At 33.1% G+C, this 21,919-nt stretch overlaps 2 protein-coding genes and 1 long non-coding RNA gene across 8 annotated transcripts in view; 2 read left to right on the top strand and 1 right to left on the bottom strand.

Moving 5' to 3' along the window:
* Nucleotides 1–9,155, top strand: part of LOC145312111 (WD repeat-containing protein 44) — a 29,971-nt gene extending 20,816 nt beyond the window's left edge. For all 6 annotated transcript variants that reach the window (XM_080151255.1, XM_080151254.1, XM_080151253.1 and 3 more), the window contains 7 exons: nt 2,874–3,028; nt 3,413–3,556; nt 3,921–3,974; nt 4,389–4,499; nt 4,902–5,087; nt 5,626–5,686; nt 6,493–9,155. In XM_080151255.1, the coding sequence (XP_080007381.1) occupies nt 2,874–3,028; nt 3,413–3,556; nt 3,921–3,974; nt 4,389–4,499; nt 4,902–5,087; nt 5,626–5,686; nt 6,493–6,516 (735 nt within the window). In that variant the 3' untranslated portion in view covers nt 6,517–9,155. The remainder of the gene's footprint in view (nt 1–2,873; nt 3,029–3,412; nt 3,557–3,920; nt 3,975–4,388; nt 4,500–4,901; nt 5,088–5,625; nt 5,687–6,492) is intronic.
* Nucleotides 182–1,013, bottom strand: LOC145312101 (uncharacterized). Its single transcript, XR_013876901.1, has 5 exons — nt 801–1,013; nt 678–730; nt 539–597; nt 401–459; nt 182–231 (listed from the first exon to the last, which is right to left on the bottom strand). It is a non-coding gene; the product is annotated as an uncharacterized LOC145312101 (long non-coding RNA).
* A 1,098-nt stretch (nt 9,156–10,253) lies between the features above and the next one.
* Nucleotides 10,254–21,069, top strand: LOC145312113 (uncharacterized). Its single transcript, XM_080151257.1, has 9 exons — nt 10,254–10,359; nt 15,977–16,066; nt 16,786–16,864; nt 17,355–17,410; nt 17,644–17,766; nt 18,000–18,076; nt 18,625–18,688; nt 19,408–19,540; nt 19,865–21,069. The coding sequence occupies exons 1-9, from the start codon at nt 10,270–10,272 to the stop codon at nt 20,716–20,718; spliced, it is 1,566 nt and encodes a 521-aa protein (XP_080007383.1). The 5' UTR covers nt 10,254–10,269; the 3' UTR covers nt 20,719–21,069.
* The last annotated feature ends 850 nt before the right edge of the window (nt 21,070–21,919 follow it).

Raw genomic sequence — 21,919 nt, 5'->3', positions numbered from 1 at the left:
ATGCATTGTTTTCCATAATGGCTGTATCAAGTAATTTCCGCTGAATTAGAACTGGTTAAGGGCCATTGTAGCAGCCGTGAAAAAAGAGTGGCTGCTATTAAGAACAAGAACAAGACTACCTGAGAAGAGGTAGCCCAAGAAACAGTAACTGAGAAGTCACAAGTGTGGGTTCATACTTATCTCTGCAAATATAGTTACACTACAGTCATGTACACATAGGTAACAATTTACCTAAAATAAAAAATACTATTTAGAATATTTAAATTAAATATTAAGTTAAATATTCTTTACAATTTACAAAATATTTAGTAAACATTAATAACTGGAAAAGAAGTTAAAAATAAAATTGATGGTTCCTATTTTTTAGACTAGCTACTTTAATATATATAATTAAACTTACTGCGGAAGTATGGTTTGCAATGTTAATTTCCAGCCACTTTATCCACTATTCCATTCCTACTGGAAATAGTTTACATTATTATTATAGGTAGTGTTAAGATGTGTTCTTAATAATTCAAAGAATATGTGTTCATCTCACCTTGACCAATTCTGCTTAAAGAGGCACCAAGCACGAGAACAGTAACTGGTTTCTTTTGACTAAACACAGTAATTGTGAGCTTTGGCAGAAGAGCAAATTAGGTGTTTGAAAAATGAAATGAATTATGAATTATTAGTACCTATGGAATCAGCTCCATTGGGGTGCTTGGGAAAGAACACAGAAGGAACACTCCTATTATTAATAATATTCATTAGCTTTGATGTATTGTGTTAACTAATTATTTATTTGGAAATGTTTTTACCTTGGTGTCACTTTGTGTTCGATTTATCACTTAGTAGCATAGCATAGCATTTTACTTCTGAATACCATCAATTTATATATATAAGACTTATAGAAAAGAAGTTACATTTAATAGTCATTGAGACTAAAAGTAAATAAAATTCGGAAATTTTATATGACTTTAAACATTAATGAAATTAATAAGTTATATAATTAAATAACTATTAACTCATTTAATTAACAAAATAAATCATCAAAAGAAAATATTTTGTTTAACTTAAACAATGATAAAAAAATAAAAAATTTTTTTTTTTTTTTTTTTTTTTTTTTTTTTTTTTAAATATAAAACTTAAAAAATTATAAGTTTTAATCATTTTACTCTATATAAAAAAAGTAAAAGATTTAAAATTAACATAAACTATTCATTAATATAAAACTTAAAAATTACAAGTTTTAATCATTTTACTCTATAAAAAAGTAAAAGATTTTAAAAATTAACTTAAACATATATTAATATAGCCAATTATTATAAAAGAATAAAGGCTAAACAACATTAGGCTATTATTACATTTACAGTAATAATAGTAAACTTAAAACTTAAAACAGTTTAAAACTATAATAAAACATATAAAACACTTTATAACTAGAGAACCAATCTGCTGAACAGATGGATTCATACTAAATTAAATTATAATATTTGAAAGAATTACAATTTAAAAACAATGTACTAACAGTACATGTGCAAAATAGCACATTGGAAATATTTGGTTGGGCAGAGCACAAAATAATTTGCGGCATTTTATTCTCTTTCCATATAAGTAGGACAAATACTTCCTGGACAAATTTTCCCGCAAAATTTTCCTGGGGAATTTTGTCTGATAAAAAAATATTTTTGACAGAATTTTTTGGACATAATTTCTCTGCATAAAAATTCCCGATTTTGGGGAAATTTGTGTAAAAAAAAGAAAATCTCAGATTTTTACAAAAAACAACAATTTAGATATTTTATAGGTACTTTACATAAAATAACATATAAGAGTACTGAATCTTCTAACAAAGCTGGTTCTGGTGTTGTTGGAGGTCTCCAAAGCTATCTTCTTAAGACTGTACAGTCACCAACTCTCATTTCAGAGAAACCTGCCTTTAGGATGTTGAATGCTGCGCTTGGTACATACTTGATTATTACAGCCATACTGATAAATTATGTATTGTACCATAATAAAGACAATTTTCCAAGAAATATAAAATTAGAATCAATAGAATCAACCTCAGTTTAAGGGGGGGGGGGGAAGTTTTGACACATTTGCGTAAACAGGGAGTATAGGCTTTATCTTTGGACTGAGAGTATAGGTTATTAGGGATAAAATCATTCTTATATGATGAATTTTCCCAAGTTTTAAGATTTTTTGGATAGGCCTCCAGGTTCCGGAGCTCCAGGCCTCCAGGTCCTCTCTGTACAGGTAAAAATGAAAAAAAAAATTTTTTTTTGAAGAGTTAGAAGTCAACTTATGAAACAAAATATGCATTTTTTTCTTCAAATATGTGAACAACTTTCAAAAATATGCATATTTTGTTTCATAGGTTGACTTCTAACTCTTCAAAAAAAAATTATTTTTTTAATTTTTACCTGTACAGAGAGGACCTGGAGGCCTGGAGCTCCGGAACCTGGAGGCCTATCCAAAAAATCTTAAAACTTGGGAAAATTCATCATATAAGAATGATTTTATCCCTAATAACCTATCCTCTCAGTCCAAAGATAAAGCCTATACTCCCTGTTTACGCAAATGTGTCAAAACTTCCCCCCCCCCCCTTAAACTGAGGTTGATTCTATTGATTCTAATTTTATATTATATTGGTCCGGACTTTCGGCCCTTCGGGGCCAATAAATACAACTAAAATTGATCCTAAAGTTGTTCATTTTACTATCAGCAGAAAACTTTCTATCATAAGATGCAATGTAATAAATATCTATTAAAAATAAAATATAACCTATCTTAAAGTATTATTTCAAAACAACTAAGATACCTAAATGATAAATATTAAACATGGCTTAATTATAAATGCTTTGATAAAATAATATTGTTCTTGTTTTTAGGTTGCTTTGTGGACCGAGGTAGATGGACCAAGCAAGCTTATTACTGCAGCCAACTTTTGTTCTAATGGCAAGTTTGCTGTGGTAGGAACCTATGATGGCCGCTGTATCTTTTATAATACTGACCAGCTTAAATATCATACTACTATTGATGTCAGGTGTGTTAGAAATTAGTTATCAACATGCATTGCATATAGTGGTAATTATGTTTATCATCATTAGTGACGTACTTTTATTACCTGTTCATTGTCTCACCCTTGATGTTACTGAAGCTAAACATGTTTGGACACTTTCCGTTTGGACCAACCAATTACAGTTCATCTAAAGTACACAAAGTTTTGAGCAACCGACTAGTTGTAAAACTTTGGTTATCAGTGTATTTTATAGTCCAATATCCCCTCTCCCCCCTTTCCTGCCAATTAAACACAAACTCTTTTTCTATCATGTGCATTTTTTTAGATGCGAAAAAGTGATTCTTTATAATATTGATTTTAATTTGGTTTTACGGTAGATTTTTTAAATTTTAATACATTTATATTTAGGTCAACTCGGGGTAAGAACTCCCGCGGGCGAAAGGTGACAGGTATAGAACCAATGCCTGGAGAGGACAAGATCCTGGTGACCTCCACAGATTCCAGAATTAGGCTGTATGACCTCAGGGACCTCAGTCTTATTTGTAAATACAGGTGTGATCAAATATTTTAGTAGCTAAGCTACTCTCCATCACATTCCAATCGGCTTCGATATAAGACAGGCGGCTAAAATTTTTGAGAAGATTTCTCTAGCTAATAAATCTTAAAGTCTATTACTTGATTTTTACGTTGGTCTTTCTTTAATTTTATGGCATGTTTTAATTCTATAATGTACACAGAAATGTGGTTTTATAGCTGCTATTTAACATTTTATGATTTTTCTACTTTAATACTAAAAATTTACTCTATTAGTCACTTTTTCCGTATGCCCGTCCACAATGCTTCAACAGAAACTGTATGTGCTTCGCTACTTATTGATGTTGGCATCCTTGTTAATATTTTATATATGCTGTTTTAGGGGCTATGCTAACTTATCTAGTCAAATCAGAGCAGCTTTTAGTCCAGACGGAAGGTAACTAGTTTTTTTTCTTATAAATTTCCCTCAAAGAGGTTAGCCTCCACAGAAACCCCCAACGCTTTTTATAACAGTTAAAAATAGTTAGTGGAAAGGGAATACTTTTTGTAAGGGGAAAAAAGGGCGAAGGGCGATTTAAAAATATATTTGAAAAAAGTGCATTACTTATTCTGTTCAAATTTTACCCTTCTCTAGATTACAATCGTTGATTGAAAAGTTTAGACAATAGAGAGTTTATACAACACAAACAAGATCTATTTAAAGTCTCGAAAGTTTTAAAAACCAACGAATAAGAAAGTGTGTTAATCACAGTTTAATTTACAGTCCAAAATCTCATCTATGACTAGGATTTTTAAAAGTAGTCACTCTTGTCAATAATTTCTTTAATTTAACATCTTCTAAATAATTTAGGTATATAACAGCTGGAAGTGAGAATCATTGTGTATTTTTATGGTCCACAGTGCATGTTCCCTCATCCCTGACAGCTAGAAAGGATAGAAACAACTATTATGAAGCTATCAAGTAAGTTTATTTTTTTAAAGGCAATTTTCCGCTTAGAGATATATGTTGAAGAAAAAATTTCATTTTTTAAATTTAATCCAACCCCATTTAGGTGATTAGTTATTTATCACATATTATGGACAGTTTTCGTGGATAGTAAAACGTTGTATTAATTCCAGTTTTATAATTTATATGAGGCTGATAGGAATGGGGGTTAAAATAAAATTGGTGACGTAAAAGCTGTATGTATAATCCACAGTTGATTGACATAGAGAAGCTTCGCTTTAAAACACATTAGTCTCATGACTAGTTATTTTAGGGTCCGATTTTGTACAGTACATATTCTTTACAGTGTAAATTTCGAGTTTAACAGATTTTTAAAAAATCATAATGTTTTAACTTACCAACAATTGTGTTTTTTAGAGCCCACAACGCGGCGGTGACGTGTACACTGTTTGCGCCCGTACCTGAGCTCATATTCGAGGCGGTAGAACGGGGCAGAGAGGCGGCTGGCAAAGCGAGAGAAGACGCCGGAGCCGCCTCTTCGCCGCTAGGCAGCGTGTCGGGCATCGGCGTGGATATTCTGGGCGAAAAAGAACCTCTGACAGGAACATAATTATGCAAAATTTAGATTTTGAAATAGAATGTTGAAGATTTGGGTTTATTAGTTAACTCGATTTAATTTTTGCAGGAAAAGAGGTGACATATACACTAAATGTTATACTGGTACCCAAAGTTTGATAACAAACGTTCTTACTTTCTTAGACTCTAAAACTTTGGTTGAAAACTCTTCCACCATTAATTAGAATTTACAGGGAGGGTAATTATGTCATCATATTGGATGATAACATCAATTTATCTTCCATTGTCTTATCCCTTAAAATCCCTGAAAATAAACCTTTCAAATAAATGTTCTTTTTCCTTAAAGAGAAGGGGGGACAGACGTAATAATCTTGAATCAATGTATCTTCTTATAAAAAGTAGTAAGTTTTTTTTGTCTGTATATTAAGATTTCGCTAACCACTGAGTTTGCCATTTCAGGGAAGCTTCATAAATGTCCCTTGTTGGTTTTAGGCTATTATAATTTTAAATTAGAGTCTAGTTTTAAGCTATTTTACCATAAGCATAATGTTGTGATGTTACCAGGGTATGTTGTGATATCTGGAGATTATGATGGAGATATTAAGGTCTTCATCAAGGAGGGAAAGGTAATAAAATATTTTAGTCATCACCACTCACCAGGGGTGAAGGGGACATTTAACTGTAAATTACACAGGTTCCCAAACTTTTAAAATCTTATTTGTTGGCTTAAAAACTTTAAGTACTTTTATTCAATTTTGATTGATTGGCTTCAATTTACAAGTATACAAACTTTTCAATCGATAATTTTAATCTAAAGAAGATTAATTTTTTTCATAAGTGGGGCTTTGGGGATGTATAGAAATTTATCGTTCATTGTCTTATCCCTTAATATCCCTAATGCATAGACGTCCAAGGGGGGGGGGGTAATGGGGCGATTCCCCCCCCCCAAACGATTTTGGGGGTGCCGTAGGACTAGGCACCCCCAAAATTTTTTTCATTTTACCCCCCCCCCCCCCCATCCCCCCATTTAAAATTTACCCCAACCATCCCCCCCCCAAAATAAAAAATCTCTAATAAAAAAAATTTTGTGCGCTTCGCGCGCATTTTTAATACAATATATTTAATAAAATTTAAATTACCCCCCCCAAAAATTTTACCCCGGGGGTAAATTTTGGGGGGGGTAAACTAAATTTACCCCTGCCAACAGATTTCAGGGGGGGTAATTACCCCCCCAAGCATTTTACCCCCCCAAAAACGAATTACCCCCCCCCCCTTAAAAAATTTTTATCCCCCCCCCAAAAAAAAAGCTTGGACGCCCCTGGAGACAGGCCCTGCTAATTTCAATTTAGGGGAGTGTTGACACCCTTCTACACTCAATTACCGCACGCCATTGGTATCGTATATAAAATATGCTTTTTATTTTTTTTTTTAGAAAAAAACGTCTCTGCCAAGATAGAAAGAAAATTGTAATAAAGCTACCATAGACAGGAGATAAATATAGAATATATTTACTTATATGAAGAATCAAAACAAGATGAAAGAAGAAAAAATCAGAAATTCACCTACATAATTCACTACTATACAACCATCTACTTAACCAACCAGATTCAATACTCTGATAGAAAATTAGATAGAAGATAGAAAAATGTTTAATATAAATCATGGATCCTAAGGGATAGGACAATGGGTGATAAATTAATGGATGTTATTTCAACTTACTCCTTGTTAAAATTGTTTCTAGAAAAGTTAGGATACAAAGCATCTAAGATAACGAATGAAATAATGAGTTAACAAACTTTGGGGGGATTTGCTTGAACCAATTGCAACGCTTTTCTTATTAATTGTGACCAGTTTCTGTTGACAGGTATGACCCAGTAGTCCGAGAATGTACGCAACTTTTAAAAGTACAAGGATGAATAATCCCTTTGGATTATCATTTGATTTAAAGATTTCTTGATTTGGTATATTTTATTAAAGAAGCCTTATTAAAATACAAGCAAACCCTATAGAATAAGTGCTGTACAAAATCGGACTCTAAATTTGTCTGTCATCAAAATTTCTTCATATCCTGCAACCCTCTTTGCTTACTTTCTTACACTTCATTTATATAGTTTTTTTAACAAATAATTTTATACCTATCACTTTACATATAGTTTTTTTCTTTGTAGTGATATTTTGAATTATTCCTATCAGTGTTTCGGAGCCGGAGCCGGGAGCAGCAATATTTTTGGTGGAGCCGGATCCGGAGCCGTATTTTTCGTTAAAAACGGCTCCGGCTCCAGATTAGCTAAAAATGATTTTTTTTAACTAATATTAAAATTTGGCAACGGTCTATTTCCATATAATAAACTGAAAAACTATTGTAACTTAACAAATAGACACACATCCTTCTACTTTGATATAGCTTTAATCAAATAAAAGTAAGCCGGAGCCGCATCAAAATTAAACGGCTCCGACACCCTGATTCCTATTATTAAAACAATACTTAAGGCTAATAATGAGCAGAATACATTTTCCATACATATGTCCTTAAAACCGATCAATATTCGCTGGATTAATCATATATTTTTTCACTTCACTATCCGCGGAAAGATGTCTATAATACGATGTGATAAATAACTATTTCATTAAGGCTCCGAATCGATTTTGTCCGCTGGATAAGAACCGGTTCTGGACCATTCATGTAACCTGTCGTATTTTAGAGAATTTTCCACAATTCATAACATTAATCCCTGTTTTGTTGTTCCAGGCCTTCGGTCCCACGGGGCCAAAAAAAACTGCAATTAATCCTGTTGAATTTTTATTTTACTACCCGTGGAAAATTTATTCTACGTTGATATGTTTTGTTATCAATAAATTGTCTGAATGAATTAGTTAATATCAAATATATTAGAGGTGTAAATTGTTGTGATGTAAGTGTTGAATATTTAGGTTTTGATTTAAATAACATTGTTTTTTTTACAATGTTCATTATTTGTGATAAAAATTATACAAAAATTGTGGATCAGGTGCAGTTCGCGGTAAAATGTTCCAGGGATCGATTATCTCGAAAGAAACTCTAAACTTTAAAGGCTCATAGCGGCCAAACAGCTGAACGGAAATATTATTTTCTCACAAAATTTTTACCGACAAAGCAAGGAGTACAAATAATTTGTAATACTCAATAATGCACAGTATTCTCGTCTCGCAAATAAATCCGCGAAAAAAGACTTATTTTAGGCCTTCTTATTGCTCCTTATATCGATGTGCGGGCATAACAAGAACGTTAAGTCGTTTGGCCGCTAGCAGTCTTTACAGTTTATACTTTTTTTGTAGAGATAATCGCTCCTAGGAACATTTTACTTTAAACAGCACCAGATCCACCATTAATAATTCTTTCAATAATAATTAAGTGATTTTTGTAATTAATGTTTGATGAAGCTTTAAGAAGGTACAAATTCCTTTTTTAGATTTGTATAGGATTTATTCAAATGTGTTTTTTTGAAAATTATTATAGATTTATTAATATTGAATGTACCCCTTATATTATCTAATTTGTTTATTATCTAATTTTAAATCCAAAAAATTGATTGCTCATTTTTTTGCCTCCTTGTACTTTGAATTGGTTAAATTTTGTTTAAACAAGGATGATAACATCCATAAAAGCGAAGCTCTACAGACGGCAAGACAGACGAATATTGACATGCTTAAGTTATATATTATAATATTCCAAAGATAAGATGTATTACTTTAGGTCAAATATTATATATCATTAAAGATTTTCAAAAAAAAATCTTTTTTAAATTGGACTTTGACTTTCCTGTATCGATTATAGAGTTCCTACACTTTTAAATCACACCTGTTACAGGACAATTTAATCATGTCTAGAATAACTATGATATTTATTCGTTACGGAGGGAGGAACATTCGTACAGACCCAGATTATAAAAAGCTTCGCTTTTAAACATAATTTTATAAAATACAAATTATATATCAGATGATTTTTTCTATGGATTTGTAGTCCTATGATTTGTTATAGTTTGACCCTTATATTTATATTTTTGTGTTTTAAAATTATTATACCTTAAAGATTATGAAATATATATTATATTTAAATTTCATGTAATTTAATTGTATTATGTTTATTCAATGTAACCGAAAAAAACAATCATTAGTTTTAGTTTTAGTTCAATGAAATGAAATGATAACTTTATTGTGATTTAGGTATAAGAATAAAAAAAACAAATCGAATATAATATGAGATGCTTGTAGTGTTCTTAAAGGATAAGACGATGGACTTTTACAGGAATCGTTATGTCGAGTTCAAATCAATAGGACAATTCTAACATGCCTAATTTAACGATTGGAGTTATCCGTGATGGAATGACCTGCAGTAAAGAGAAGTATGCACAAACGAGAGTAAGTGATTCTAAGCACCTTCAGCAGTGATTCTAAATGTTTTTTTTTGAAATATACTTGGGTTATGTTTAATATCGTTATATCAATTTTAAAAAATAATTTTCACCATGGTTTTATATAAAAAAAAAACTCAATGTTAGGCTGTTTTTGGACAAAGATCATCAAATGTTTTGTCTAGTTCAAACTGTTGCGACACAAAAGTCAACTTTTTCAATGAAAAACGTTAATTTAGAAAAAGGGATGGTAACTTATAATATTGTAAACAGTTTAATTAGTGTTCTTTCGTAATTTATATCATTTCATTATGTTTAGGTGTGTTATTTTATTTTGAGCACAACAAAACATTTGATGATATTTCATCAAAAAATGCTTAACATTTAAAAGTTTTATTTATAGAAAACCATGGTAAAACTTGATTTATTTTAGTTGGCATACCTATATTAAACATAATCCTAGTATATTCACAAAAAAATATTTATAATCACCGCTGTAAGGTGCTTAGAATCACTTGCTCTCGTTCGTGCATAGTTCCCTTTTAAAAATTCACACTTTTAAAACTCATTTGTATCCAAAAACCAATTTTAAAAGCAATATTAGAGTCGAAGCGGAAAGCTTTTAATTTATCCTGCAACAGTAGCGTAGCAGCTCCAAGAATTACCAGAATTTCCATTTAGATATTTTCAAATTAATTTAACATTAAAATGCGCTGCAACTAGAAAATTTCTTGATGTCCGTTTGTTCATGATTTGGTTAGCTTAACTTCAATGTGTATTGTAATCCTTGTTGTGTAAAGGATGTAGAGAATAGTACAATGTCAGAATGGGTTCATTGCAACTACTGTTACAGGGACAGGAGAGAAACTTCCCAGTCTGGAGGCCTCTTTCTATCATCCTGTGGAAAGGTAAGAATTAGGATTCAGGGATATAAAGAGATAAGACAATACTAGGTAAATTTATGTACATAAGAGATAAGATAAGATAAGATTTATTTTCCTCATAAAGGTACAACATATTTTTAATTTAAATAATTTATACTGGTTACTATGTAGTTTGATGCATTGGTGTCTTGATATGCTTTGGTTTGTGTTTTTTACATAGTCGCAGGTTGATATAGTACCTTGCACGGGATTGAACACATCTCCACCTAGTTCATTTAATAGCAATACAAATATATGTTTTATTTTATTATTGAATCCCATGCGACATTGCACCAGTTGGATGGCGTAACCCTCTTAGGGTTGTTGAGCCTCTGGTAAACTTTGGCGCTTGCCAAGCCAGTGCAATGTCTGATAGACATAATGACATAATAATAAGGAATATAAATATAAATGACAAATTATATTCTACTGTGTGCAGCTATCCTCCTACCATTGGTCGCGACTTCTCCAAGTGTAAGTTTGGAACAATTAAGGGAACCAAAGCCTTCCTAAGAAGTCACTATTCCCGTCGTGATCCTTGGCAACCCTACTAGACACTTTTCCTTTTTAAACATCTATTTTAAAATCTAGTGTGAAAACTCCCACTGTGAATGGGGTGTATTCACACCTGACCCCAAGATAACGGCGCGTATTTCGGATAAACCAGCCAAAAACTCAGGAGTCATAATATAAAAACAAGGTATATTGCTGGAAAAATCGCAAAAAATCGCAAAAAATCGCAAAAAATCGCAAAGAATCGCAAAAAATCGCAAAGAGTCGCAAAAAATCGCAAAAAATCGCAAAATAAATGGTGTGTATGATGTGAGCGATATATAAAATGGGGGTATGAACAAGGAGTTGATGTATAGGTTCGATTCCTACGGAATCTGATTTTAGTTTTTTGAGTATGGGTATAATTCCCAGTATGTATGGGTTCGATTCCTCCGGAATCTGATTTTGTTTTTTGAGGCTGGGATATAGTCCCAGTGTGTATATATATATGGGTTCGATTCCTCCGGAATCTGATTTTAGTGTTTTGAGTACTTTTCGTTGCAATCTTATTGCATACGTAGTTACAGACATGCAGTTTTTTCAATGTGCAGTGGAGAGACAATCATTGATTGCGTACGGAAAATAAATAGAATAAATAGAATATTAAGTAATTATTAATTGAGAAAGTTTAATGTAGGGGGCTGCACTGACAAGGTTAGGTTTGAGAGACGTTTTCAAAATAGGAGGTAAAAAGAGGGAAAAAGGAAAAGAAAGGGGGAGGAAAGTTGGATTTAGAGGATTTGACATATTTGACTTATTTGATGCGATAGGATAATATATGACTTTTAATTATTGTAAAGGTTTTGGAATATTTAATTAAGTAAATTTTAATATAAGCTAAATTTATAAGGTAGACAACCGCTTAAATAAAGAATAACAAAACAATAGTAATAAATAGTAATAAACGGTAAGGGGTTAAAATACTAATTTAGTTTCTTACATAATTCTTTGATTCTTTAATTAGGCGCTAATTTGTGCTTATGGGGAGAATGGGAGCGGGGGAGAGGGGGGAGACGGAGGAACTGGGGGAGATAGGGGAAATCGTCTGTTGATGCTTAGGAATTTCGCGCGTTTCCGTTGCGGAAGGATTTAACAAGTGGGTAAAGAATAAAGAGGGAGGGGGGGGGGTGGTTGTTTTGATGCACGGTCAAGGGGGATGGTTTAATTTCTTAGGTCATATGAGAGATATGATTGGGGGATTAATTATTAATCTTAAAATGGTTTATAAAACACTTGCAGGGCGACCACTGCATACTATATATACTATTTATACTATATAGGATGAATTTGGATACTATATCATACTATATGACCAAAATTTACTATATATACTATATATTTTAACCTTTACTTGACCAAAATTTACTATATATACTATATAATATTACATTTATATAACAAAAAACTAATTTTGTCAGTTTTGTGACAACGCCTCTTAAGGAGCGTTTTGTCTTATTTTCACAGTAGGTCTTCTCCTATTTCTAGCCCCTGCGGGGGGCTCAAAAGATACTGTGATACGACTAAAATGCATAAAGATGAAGAAAATCCTTTAAAATATAATTTTGTTTGTGATTATGATATAAATATCAGTTATTTTTCATAGAGTTAACTTAAGGGTGAAGGGTAAGTTTTACCACTTTCGCTTACTCAGTGATTATTAGGCTAGGTATTAATGTGAGACTTAGGGTATTTGGGACAAAAATTTACTTTTGGGTAGTAGTTCACTTATATTCAATATTTTTTTGGTTAAGTTTCCAGGTTCAGGTAGGAAAAAGGTGGTTTCTGGACAGGTAAAAAAAATTGTAAAATTTAGAGATCAACTTATTAAACAAAATATGCATCTTTCAGGATGTTATTAACATATCTGAAGAAAAAAATTAAAATTGGCCTCTAAGTTCTGGTCCTGCAGGCCACCAAGTCAACTCTGGACTTGTAAAAATTCAAATTTTTTTGTTTGATGAGTTAGAGGTTAACCTATAAAACAGAATATGCATCTTTTTGGATGTTATTAATATATCTGAAAAAAATTGAAAATTAGCCCTTAGGGTCAATCCCTGCAGGCCTCCAGGTCCATTCTGGACAAGTAAACAATCAAATTTCTTATTTTAAGAGTTAGAGGTCAACTTATAAAACAGAATATGTATTTTTTTGGATCTTATTAACATATCTGAAGAAAATATATAAATCGGCCTCCTAGTTCAGGTCCTGTAGGCCTTTAGGTCCACTCTGAACAGGTAAACAATCAAATTTCTTATATGAAGAGTTAGAGGTCTATTTATATAACATAATATGCATTTATTTGGATAATATTAACATATCAGGATCCAGGTTCAGGTTCATTCAGGACAGGTAAAAGACTCAAATTTTTTATTTGAAGAGTTCAAGTTCAGGCCTCCAGGTTTTCTCTGGACAGAGTCTACATGGAAGCCTGCAGCACCTTGATCTGGAGGTCAAGGGGGGGGGGGGAGTTCTGACACATTTGCGTAAACCTGGTATATAGGCTTTATCTTTGGACTGAGAGGATAGGTTATTAAAGATAAAATCATTCTTATATGATGAATTTTCCCAAGTTTTAAGATTTTTTGGATAGGCCTCCAGGATCCGGAGCTCCAGGCCTCCAGGTGGTCTCTGTACAGGTAAAAATGAAAAAAAAATTTTTTTTAAGAGTTAGAGGTCAACTTATAAAACAAAATATGCTTCTTTTTTAATGTTATTCACATATTTGAAGAAAAAAAAACATGCAATTTTTTTTTTCATATGTTGACCTCTAACTCTACAGAGACCACCTGGATGCCTGGAGCTCCGGAACCTGGAGGCCTATCCAAAAAATCTTAAAACTTGGGAAAATTCATCATATAAGAATGATTTTATCTTTAATAACCTATCCTCTCAGTCCAAAGATAAAGCCAAAATACCAGGTTTACGCAAATGTGTCAGAACTCCCCCCCCCCCTCCCTTGTATTTCATCTTCAGATATGTAAATAACATCTAAAAAGATGCTTATGGTGTTTTATAAACTAACCTCTAACTACATAGATAAGAAATTTTGATTTTTTCCTGTCCAGAGTCCACCTGGAGGCCTGCAGCATCAAACTTGGAGGTCGATTGTCATTTTTTCTTTAAACATATAAATAGCATCTATAGAAATGCTTATGTTGTTTAATAAACCTCTAACTCCTTAAATTTAAAATTTTTAATTTATTCATGTCCAGTGTCCACCTGGAGGCCTGCAGCTCCTAAACCTGAAGGCCAATTTTATTTTTTTCTTTCAAATATATAAAGAACATCCAAATATAAGCTCATTTTGTTTCATAAATATACCATTAACTGTTCAATTAGGGAAGTTTTATTTTTACCTGTCCAGAGTCTGCAGGACCAGAACTTAGAGGTCGATTTAAATTTTTTTCTTCGGTTATGTTAATAACATCCAAAAAGATGCATATTCTTTTTTATAAGTTGACCTCTAATTCTTCAAATAAGAAATTTTAATTTTTTACCATTCAAAAAGATGCATATTCTGTTTTATTAGTTGGCCTCTAACTCTTCAAATAAAAAAATATCTATAACCTGTCCAGAGTGGAACTGGAGGCCTGCAAGACCAGAACTTGGACGACTATTTGAATTTTTTCTTCATTTATGTTATTAACATCCAAAAAGATGCATATTTTGTTTTATAAGTTGATCTCTAACTCTTCAAACAGAAATCTAAATTTTTTTACCTTTCCAGATAGCCTGCAGCACCTGAACCTGAGACCTATCCAAAAAATGATTAAATATATGTAAAATACTAACCAAAAGTAAACTTTTATCCAAAATAACCTATAATCTTACATTGATACCTTGCCTAATAATCACTGTAAACCCCTTATATGTGAAATTGCTTTGATAACATCTATGCTTTGAGTTATTATTGATGATGTATGTATATTGTATATACTATGTATTACTAAATAATTCTAAGTCCGATACTATATCATACTATATAAGTTTTAAAAAATATACTATATATACTATATGGATTTAAAAAATATACTATAAAAATACTATATTTTTTTGGTTTCGGAGTGGTCGCCCTGCACTTGAATATGACACAATTGGGGTATAAATAGGGGGTTATTTGACTTGAAATTCAATTGTTTTAAAATGTCCGACCAAGAAGAAGTTCAGATTATACAAGTTGAAGCGCCGGCAGTTCCAGCGGAAGAGGTGGAGGGAGTCCAAGGCGGCGGAGGTGCTGGTGTCCCAGAACCTCCTGTTATAGATTTATTTTCCAGCAGCGACGAGAACGAGAACGAGGGCGACGAGAACGACGACCCCGTCATGCCCGCCGTCCAGGCCGCTTTAAATCGCGCCGCCATTCCCGACTTAGTCCCTCACCCCAGCGTAGATTTACGCGTTGTGGACCTCTGGTTCGCCCAGAGGCGCCGGGTGATGGACTTGCTTCACGATGGGGACCTCATCATGTTCCCCAATGTTGATACACAAAATTACTCCTTATGTAGATTACATAAATCTTTTGGTCAGTCAACTTAATTAACCAACAAATCAAAATAGAATAAAAAGTCCCCAAAGTTTTAAAGAAAATGTTATTATAATACAACTTTGTGGACTAGTGTAATAAACAGCGTCTCTCTTTTAAGATTGCATTCATAAAGAAATGGCATACCTTCGCGGTATAACAGGCTTGATCACTCAGAAACGTTCATCCAATTAGATCCAGTCATTCATCATCGATAATATGTACATTAAGCTGACGCCATTACAGTAACGACATATTAATCATGGCAGCTGCCGATTCTCCATGTATTGGCAGCTACCTCTAGTCTTAATAAATCTAAGATTTTGCAGCTTATTGTCTTCAGTTTCTTTGTTAAAATCTTCTTAGTCTAAAAGTGGGAATAATATATTAATAACATCGGTTAATAAGTTAGAACACTGCTAAAAAGATTAAGTAAAAGTCAAACATTTTATGAGCCAACGAATGAGTGAATGCATTATATAAACTTCGTTATTATGGTTGTTATCATTCATCATTGTTATTTTAAATTAGATTGTGTGCAGCAAAGAATGTAAATCAGTTCCTTGCAAAACTTGTAAAAATGGATGTAAACATGTTGCACTTGATAAATCAGCACCCAAGGTAAACTTTGATGACAGGTAAATTCATGGTCTGATTATGTTCAGTACACTAAAATGTACAAAACAAAGAGATTTTAGAAAATAGAATATTAATTTACCTAGAAGTAGTATTTTATTAGTTGTTTTCCCTTGTACTTTTGAAACTTGCGTACATTCTCAGACTACTTGGTATCTGTCACCTAAACTTAAATTTGTCAGTTTAAGTTTCTCTCGAAGTTTTGCATGTCGATCAGTTACCCCAGGGATTCTAAGGGATAAGATTATGGGGGGTAAAGTTTAGACACTGCTTGTTTTTAAGCCAGAAAATGAACAAATGTGATCATAAAATTAGAGAACCAGTATAATTTACGTTCCAATACCCCTTTACTCCCTGGGTAGACCTGGTTTTGTTACACAATCAATTTGGATAACCATAAACTTTTCCATTTAGACAATTAACAATATCTTATATAAAAGGATATAGGGAAGGGGATAGGGTAAAGGGAATGGATGGGGAGTTTCGTTATATTAGCCCGCTACAAGTTTCACATTATTAGAGAACATGAAAATCTGGTGTAACATCCAAGTTATCATAGATCCATTGTTATCTATCAATTTAGGAGGGGAGGAAGTAAAGGGGGTTCCTGGAGAGTTTAGCCCGCTGCGAGTTTCACTTTACTAGAGAATATGAAATTCTGGTGTAACATCCATGTAATCATAAATCCATTCCTTTTTGTTTAGAATGTGCAGAGTCTGTTTGGTAAACCTGCATTTTCTTCAAACATTAACACAATAAAATTTCAAGAAAAAAATAAAGAAGGTAACTCAAAAGCTTAGTAGATAGGTAATAGAAATCAAACATTAATAATCTGGAAAAACTTGCATATTCTGCTGAGGTAAACCTGTTTTTTTTTGGATAGAAAAAGGGAAAATTCAAAGAGCATGAGTTTGACAAAAAAAATTCTATCCATAAAATCTGTGAATTCAAGAAACATACAATGGATTATCTTTCCCTACGTTTTGAGTCCTAATTGGTTTGGTTGTATTCTTTGGAAAAGGAAGGGTTGTAAATTAGACAAAAAGTGTTCATCATGCATTAATCTGATCAAAAGAGAGTTTAAATCAGTTTTAGTTACAGACATTATTATTGCTAAGGAATATAACATATCAAATGTTTTCCTGATGTCAAACACAGGTTAATTTCAAAATTCAAACTAGGAAGTTGTTTCAAACTGATGGCTTCATCTATAGAATAAAGAAACCCGTACTACTATGATATAAATATTATCTAATTGTACGTCCATGTTTAGGTTATCTAAAACATCTGTCAAAACGAGAAGAAACTGGCAAATCTGCAGTTAAAGAGGTAAATTTATTTGAGATGAATTGCGTTTCATGATTTTTTAAAGTTCATATGTTGTATTTATAGTTTACTTGAGTTTTACAAATATATTTTGGAACGGTATGGAGAGGATTATAATGTTTAAACAAAAAATTCTTACAAATAAAAATTAGTTAAAATTTTTGACGCAGTATTTTAGTGATTACTTGCGTACGTTGTTGGTCTACTAGGCGTCTTTAAAACACAATTTAATTTAGGAGAGAAGGAAGTTGGAAGAAAAGAAGCGAAAGTTGAAAGATCTTCAAAATGAATTGACCAAGTCTGAAGCAGTTCTAAAAGAAAAGAGAAGTTACTTGAATGATCTTTTAGGTGGCAGTGAGGTATACATTTGTATTAGCATATTTATAATAATAGGAAGCGAATCATGATTTTCCTAGAACTTATTTATTTAATTTAAATATCTTATAAAATTTTTTAAGTATTGAGCAAAAGTTTGCTTATATTATAAAAGTTTTTGTTATGCTTAATTTTAAAATTCAATGTTATTTAAATCTCCTTTTGATTGTTTGTGTTTCGCTACTTATGGATGTTGTCATCCTTGTTTATAATTTAGCTGAACTCAAGTCGAGGCAGTGATGGTAGAAAATTTATACGAATAGATTCCAGAACTGAAAATGAAAACAACTCAAGGAAAGGTTTTAGTAGTGGAGCTAATCTATAATTTCCTTTGTCTGTCCATCCGTAACGCTATGAAAAAATGCGATTTCCTCGGCTGCTATTTGAGACTGCGTTTTTTTTTAAAGATACGCCTTACAAAAGTCTTAGTCCGGCAGTCTGTCGGTCATCATGGGTCATGCTTCAAAAGATATCTTTTTATAAATGTATCAGGATCTTTGACTGTCCGTACTGAAGGATCTCGAAAACCTCTGAACCGATACGGTTCTTCTTTATAGTGTAGCCTATCATAGGTCCTGGGAACGTTAACAACTATTGGCCCAAAACAAGCGCAACTCATTACTATGCAAATTTAGGACTTACAGACAAAGGTCGTGCAATCAAAGGGTTGGTTATTTGCTCTAGTTGGAATATTAGTGCCTTAGGACCTGCTACAAAGGGTCGGTGCTATTAAATGTAGAGAAAATTAGAAAAATAAGTAAAGTAATAAAGTAAGATTAAAACAATAAATTTGACCAATAATATAAAAAAAACAATGGTTTTGTAAACTTTAATATTTTTAGAACCAAAGAACACTCAAATTCATTTTTCAATCAATCTTCCCTTGGTTGTGTTGAATCAAAAAAGGTAAGATCTAAGATATCAGACAGACAAACGAACATAAATCTGCACTTTTCCCGCCGCGCTGATATAAAATTATCATGACTCAACACGTAGCGCATCCGCTCGTCGTCGGGAAGGTGATAGGTTCGAATTTCGGTCCGACACAGCGTCATAACTAAAGACGTTAAAAATGGTTCCTACTGCTAGAATGGTAGGTGCGCGACATCAATAGTTAGAGTAGGGGGAATACCTTGGACCAAAAACGGGCACAGTTAGGACTTCTCGGGACAAAGGTAGTTCAATCAGAGGGTTCGTTGTCTGATGGGCAAATGGACGCTTTACACCACAATCATAGGGCTTAGGGCTGACAACCTTATCCCATATCCATAAAAAATCCACATTGTTACAGATACACCGACAAATTGTCAGCGGCCAATGCTCCCCCTGTGGAGTGAAAACGGCTTGTTATTGTTATAAAGTTATCATATAAATTAAATAAAGAGGTTTTAGGGTGAATTGAATATTATTTAAAATCTTAAAAATCTGACTTCAAATTGCATAAATACATGGTGCTTCAAAGGGACATCCTTACAGTTTAAGACTTGTATTTAGAGATGCTTTGCTTATAAGTCTGATTTTAATCGCCCTAATTATCAATATTAAAAAACTGTACTTAATTTTTTAGGAATCATCTTTCAAATTTTGAATTTGACAGAACAATTCTAACATTTGTGAATTTTCAGACTTCTGAAAAAGAGACAAGAAAACCCCAAGTATTAGAAAATAGGACAAACCAACAAGCACCCAACCTTGCAGCCCGTCCTCTACCTGTGTTCATGGATATGAGCATTACAGACCAGGCTTCAGTTGCAAGAGGTCAGGCTATTCTCCTGTTTTATATTGTACTTGCGGCTAATGTCTGAGTTCGTGTGTCTGTCTGTAAAGAAGGATCTCTAACTGCTGAACCGATATGGTTCTCCTTTACAATGTAGCTGCTTTTAGGTCCTGGGAAGATTTGTTACAATTTTGACAGAGGGTACCATCATCCTCCCAAATAAAATCGCCTCTTGAAAAAATTACCACCCCTTTTAAAAATATTTTTGTTTTTAAACTAAAATTGAAAATTTGGCGATTGGTGACTTCCTTTCTTCCTTAAGTGCCACTAGAGGTGTAGATGCTAGTATGTATATATTTTTTCAGGTGGTCGTGCTAATGAACCCCAAACCCCCCAGAACTCAAAAGACTCTGTCCTACCCCAGGATGGATTAAGCACTATGGACAGAAAAAAAGCCAGAATTGATGAATGGGTGGACGACATCATCAAGAGGAAACCTGATAAAGGAAACTCAGGAAAGAAGGATAAACATGGACGTCTAGAAAGACAACCTTCAGGCGGCAGTAGGGTTAGATCAGGATCTCCAGGAAGCAGAGGAAGTAGTGGCAGAGAACGCAAACAACCTGGACAACATAGACAATTACAAGGGATAAATTGCACAACTCCACCTAAAATGCAACCCTCATTCCAAGATCATGCAAAATATTCTCATTTAGGTCCTCCTCCAGATCAAAGGATGAACATAATTCCATCTCAAACTGGAGCCTACCCGGGCCAGGGGCCTCAGGGAATGCCTGTTGGACACACTGGAACATATATGACCGGGCCAGGTTTTATTGCCAGCAATATTCTCTCACCCGTTAGAGTTACTCACATGATGCCACCTCAAAATAACCAGTATCAACAACAGGGACCACAAATTGCAGGTTATCCTGGACAAAATGTTCAGTATCACCAGAATGGAGGTCATTATTTGTCCCAGATTCAGCCTGGTGTACCTGGCAACTATGCAAGTCACGGGCCAGGTAATCTTGTGGTCCAGGAAGGAGGTACTACACAGTTTTTACAAGAAATCAAGGGTGCATTTGGAGGCTTGACACAGTGGTTACCTGGACTTCCAGGTAGTAATCCAAGCCAGCCACCTGCTGCTATCAATCCAATAAATCCTGGTCGTGTGCTTTCTCCAATGCAGATGTACACTACACATCCAATGTTGTAATTTTATCAAAATGACTAAATTAATGTTAATAACTAAAATTTCATGGTGCTTTTGAGCACTGAAAACTAGTAATTACTCTCCCCCCCATCTCCCTTATTTTCCATGTATTCTAAAAGAGGACAGGTATCAGTGCTGAACCAGTACCGATTCAAAATATAGTAAATGAGCTTTTAATTTGTATTTGTTAATGTTAAAAATTTTATGTAATAACCCATTTTTAGACAATCTAATAATTTTTGTGATGAAATTAGATATGATTGACAAAACTGTGCATGAATTTGTAAAACTTAGGAATATGAAAATTTTAGCTAATAAAATATTTTATTTATATCAATCCTCTACTTTTTCAGATATTAAAATAAAATGTGTTCCTTTTTTCTATTAGATTAATTTTTTTTAAAGCAGTTTCTTATATGTTTTGAAAAACAAATTAATTGTATTTGGATAATTTTTGTCTATTAAAGACCCTTGATATAAGGAGGTGTGTACAAAAGTTGCAGCGGCATTCTGCGCAAACACAGTTACGCTCCGCACAGCAGACAACACCCTTCCCATTAGCTTTGCCCCTCCACCAACGCACAGGGAGGGGGCAATATTTATTTTCTGCAAGGAGTAGAGTATTTTATGATAGAGGGGGAGGGGGGTATTTGGGAGATTTCTCCAAATATTATCATCAGATGCGAAGAAGTATGTAAAAAAGAAGAAATTTATCCTACCACTGACTGAGCCAAGTGTGTGTGTGTGTGACGTGTGTTTACAAGTCTATGTGAATTGTGAGTACGTGAGTGTGTGTGTGTGTGTCCATACGGCCACTAAGAGACAGATAAAAGTAAAACTAGGGGAACTTTGCCTTAAAAGGAGACGGGAAAGGATAGGGAACTAGTGAATGATTCATCTAAAATTTCAGAAAAACTTTACATACATTTTTTGCTCTGTTTTTGTATTAATATGCCGGTTATTATGTAAGTTTGACAATTGTGAATGTTTTCTCATTTTTATAGTGAATTTTATTGTGAAAAAATAAATGCTAAAATCTTGTAATTAAACGTTATCATTTATATATACATTTTCATTAAGTTCTGAAACAAATATTAAAATATGAAAAAGGCCACGAAATGATTTCAACTTTACAAAGTTTACTTTAATTGAACATAAGTTTTACTTTTTATCATGCAAATTTTTTTATCTATTTGGCCAAAAA

Source organism: Acartia tonsa, chromosome 2 (genome assembly GCF_053477335.1).
Source record: "Acartia tonsa isolate MP-2025a chromosome 2, ASM5347733v1, whole genome shotgun sequence".
NCBI lineage: Eukaryota > Metazoa > Arthropoda > Copepoda > Calanoida > Acartiidae > Acartia > Acartia tonsa.
The sequence above is the reverse complement of the archived record's forward strand: the minus strand, read 5'-3'. Positions and strand labels throughout refer to the sequence as shown.

Bases quoted from the DNA above. Each gene is read 5' to 3' on its own strand.
- LOC145312113 (XM_080151257.1), top strand. From the start codon at position 10,270: ATGTCAGAATGGGTTCATTGCAACTACTGTTACAGGGACAGGAGAGAA. The intron at 17,411-17,643 runs GTAAATTTATTT...AATTTAATTTAG, and splicing joins GCAAATCTGCAGTTAAAGAG to GAGAGAAGGAAGTTGGAAGA. The intron at 18,077-18,624 runs GAAAGGTTTTAG...TAATATTTTTAG, and splicing joins GAAAATGAAAACAACTCAAG to AACCAAAGAACACTCAAATT.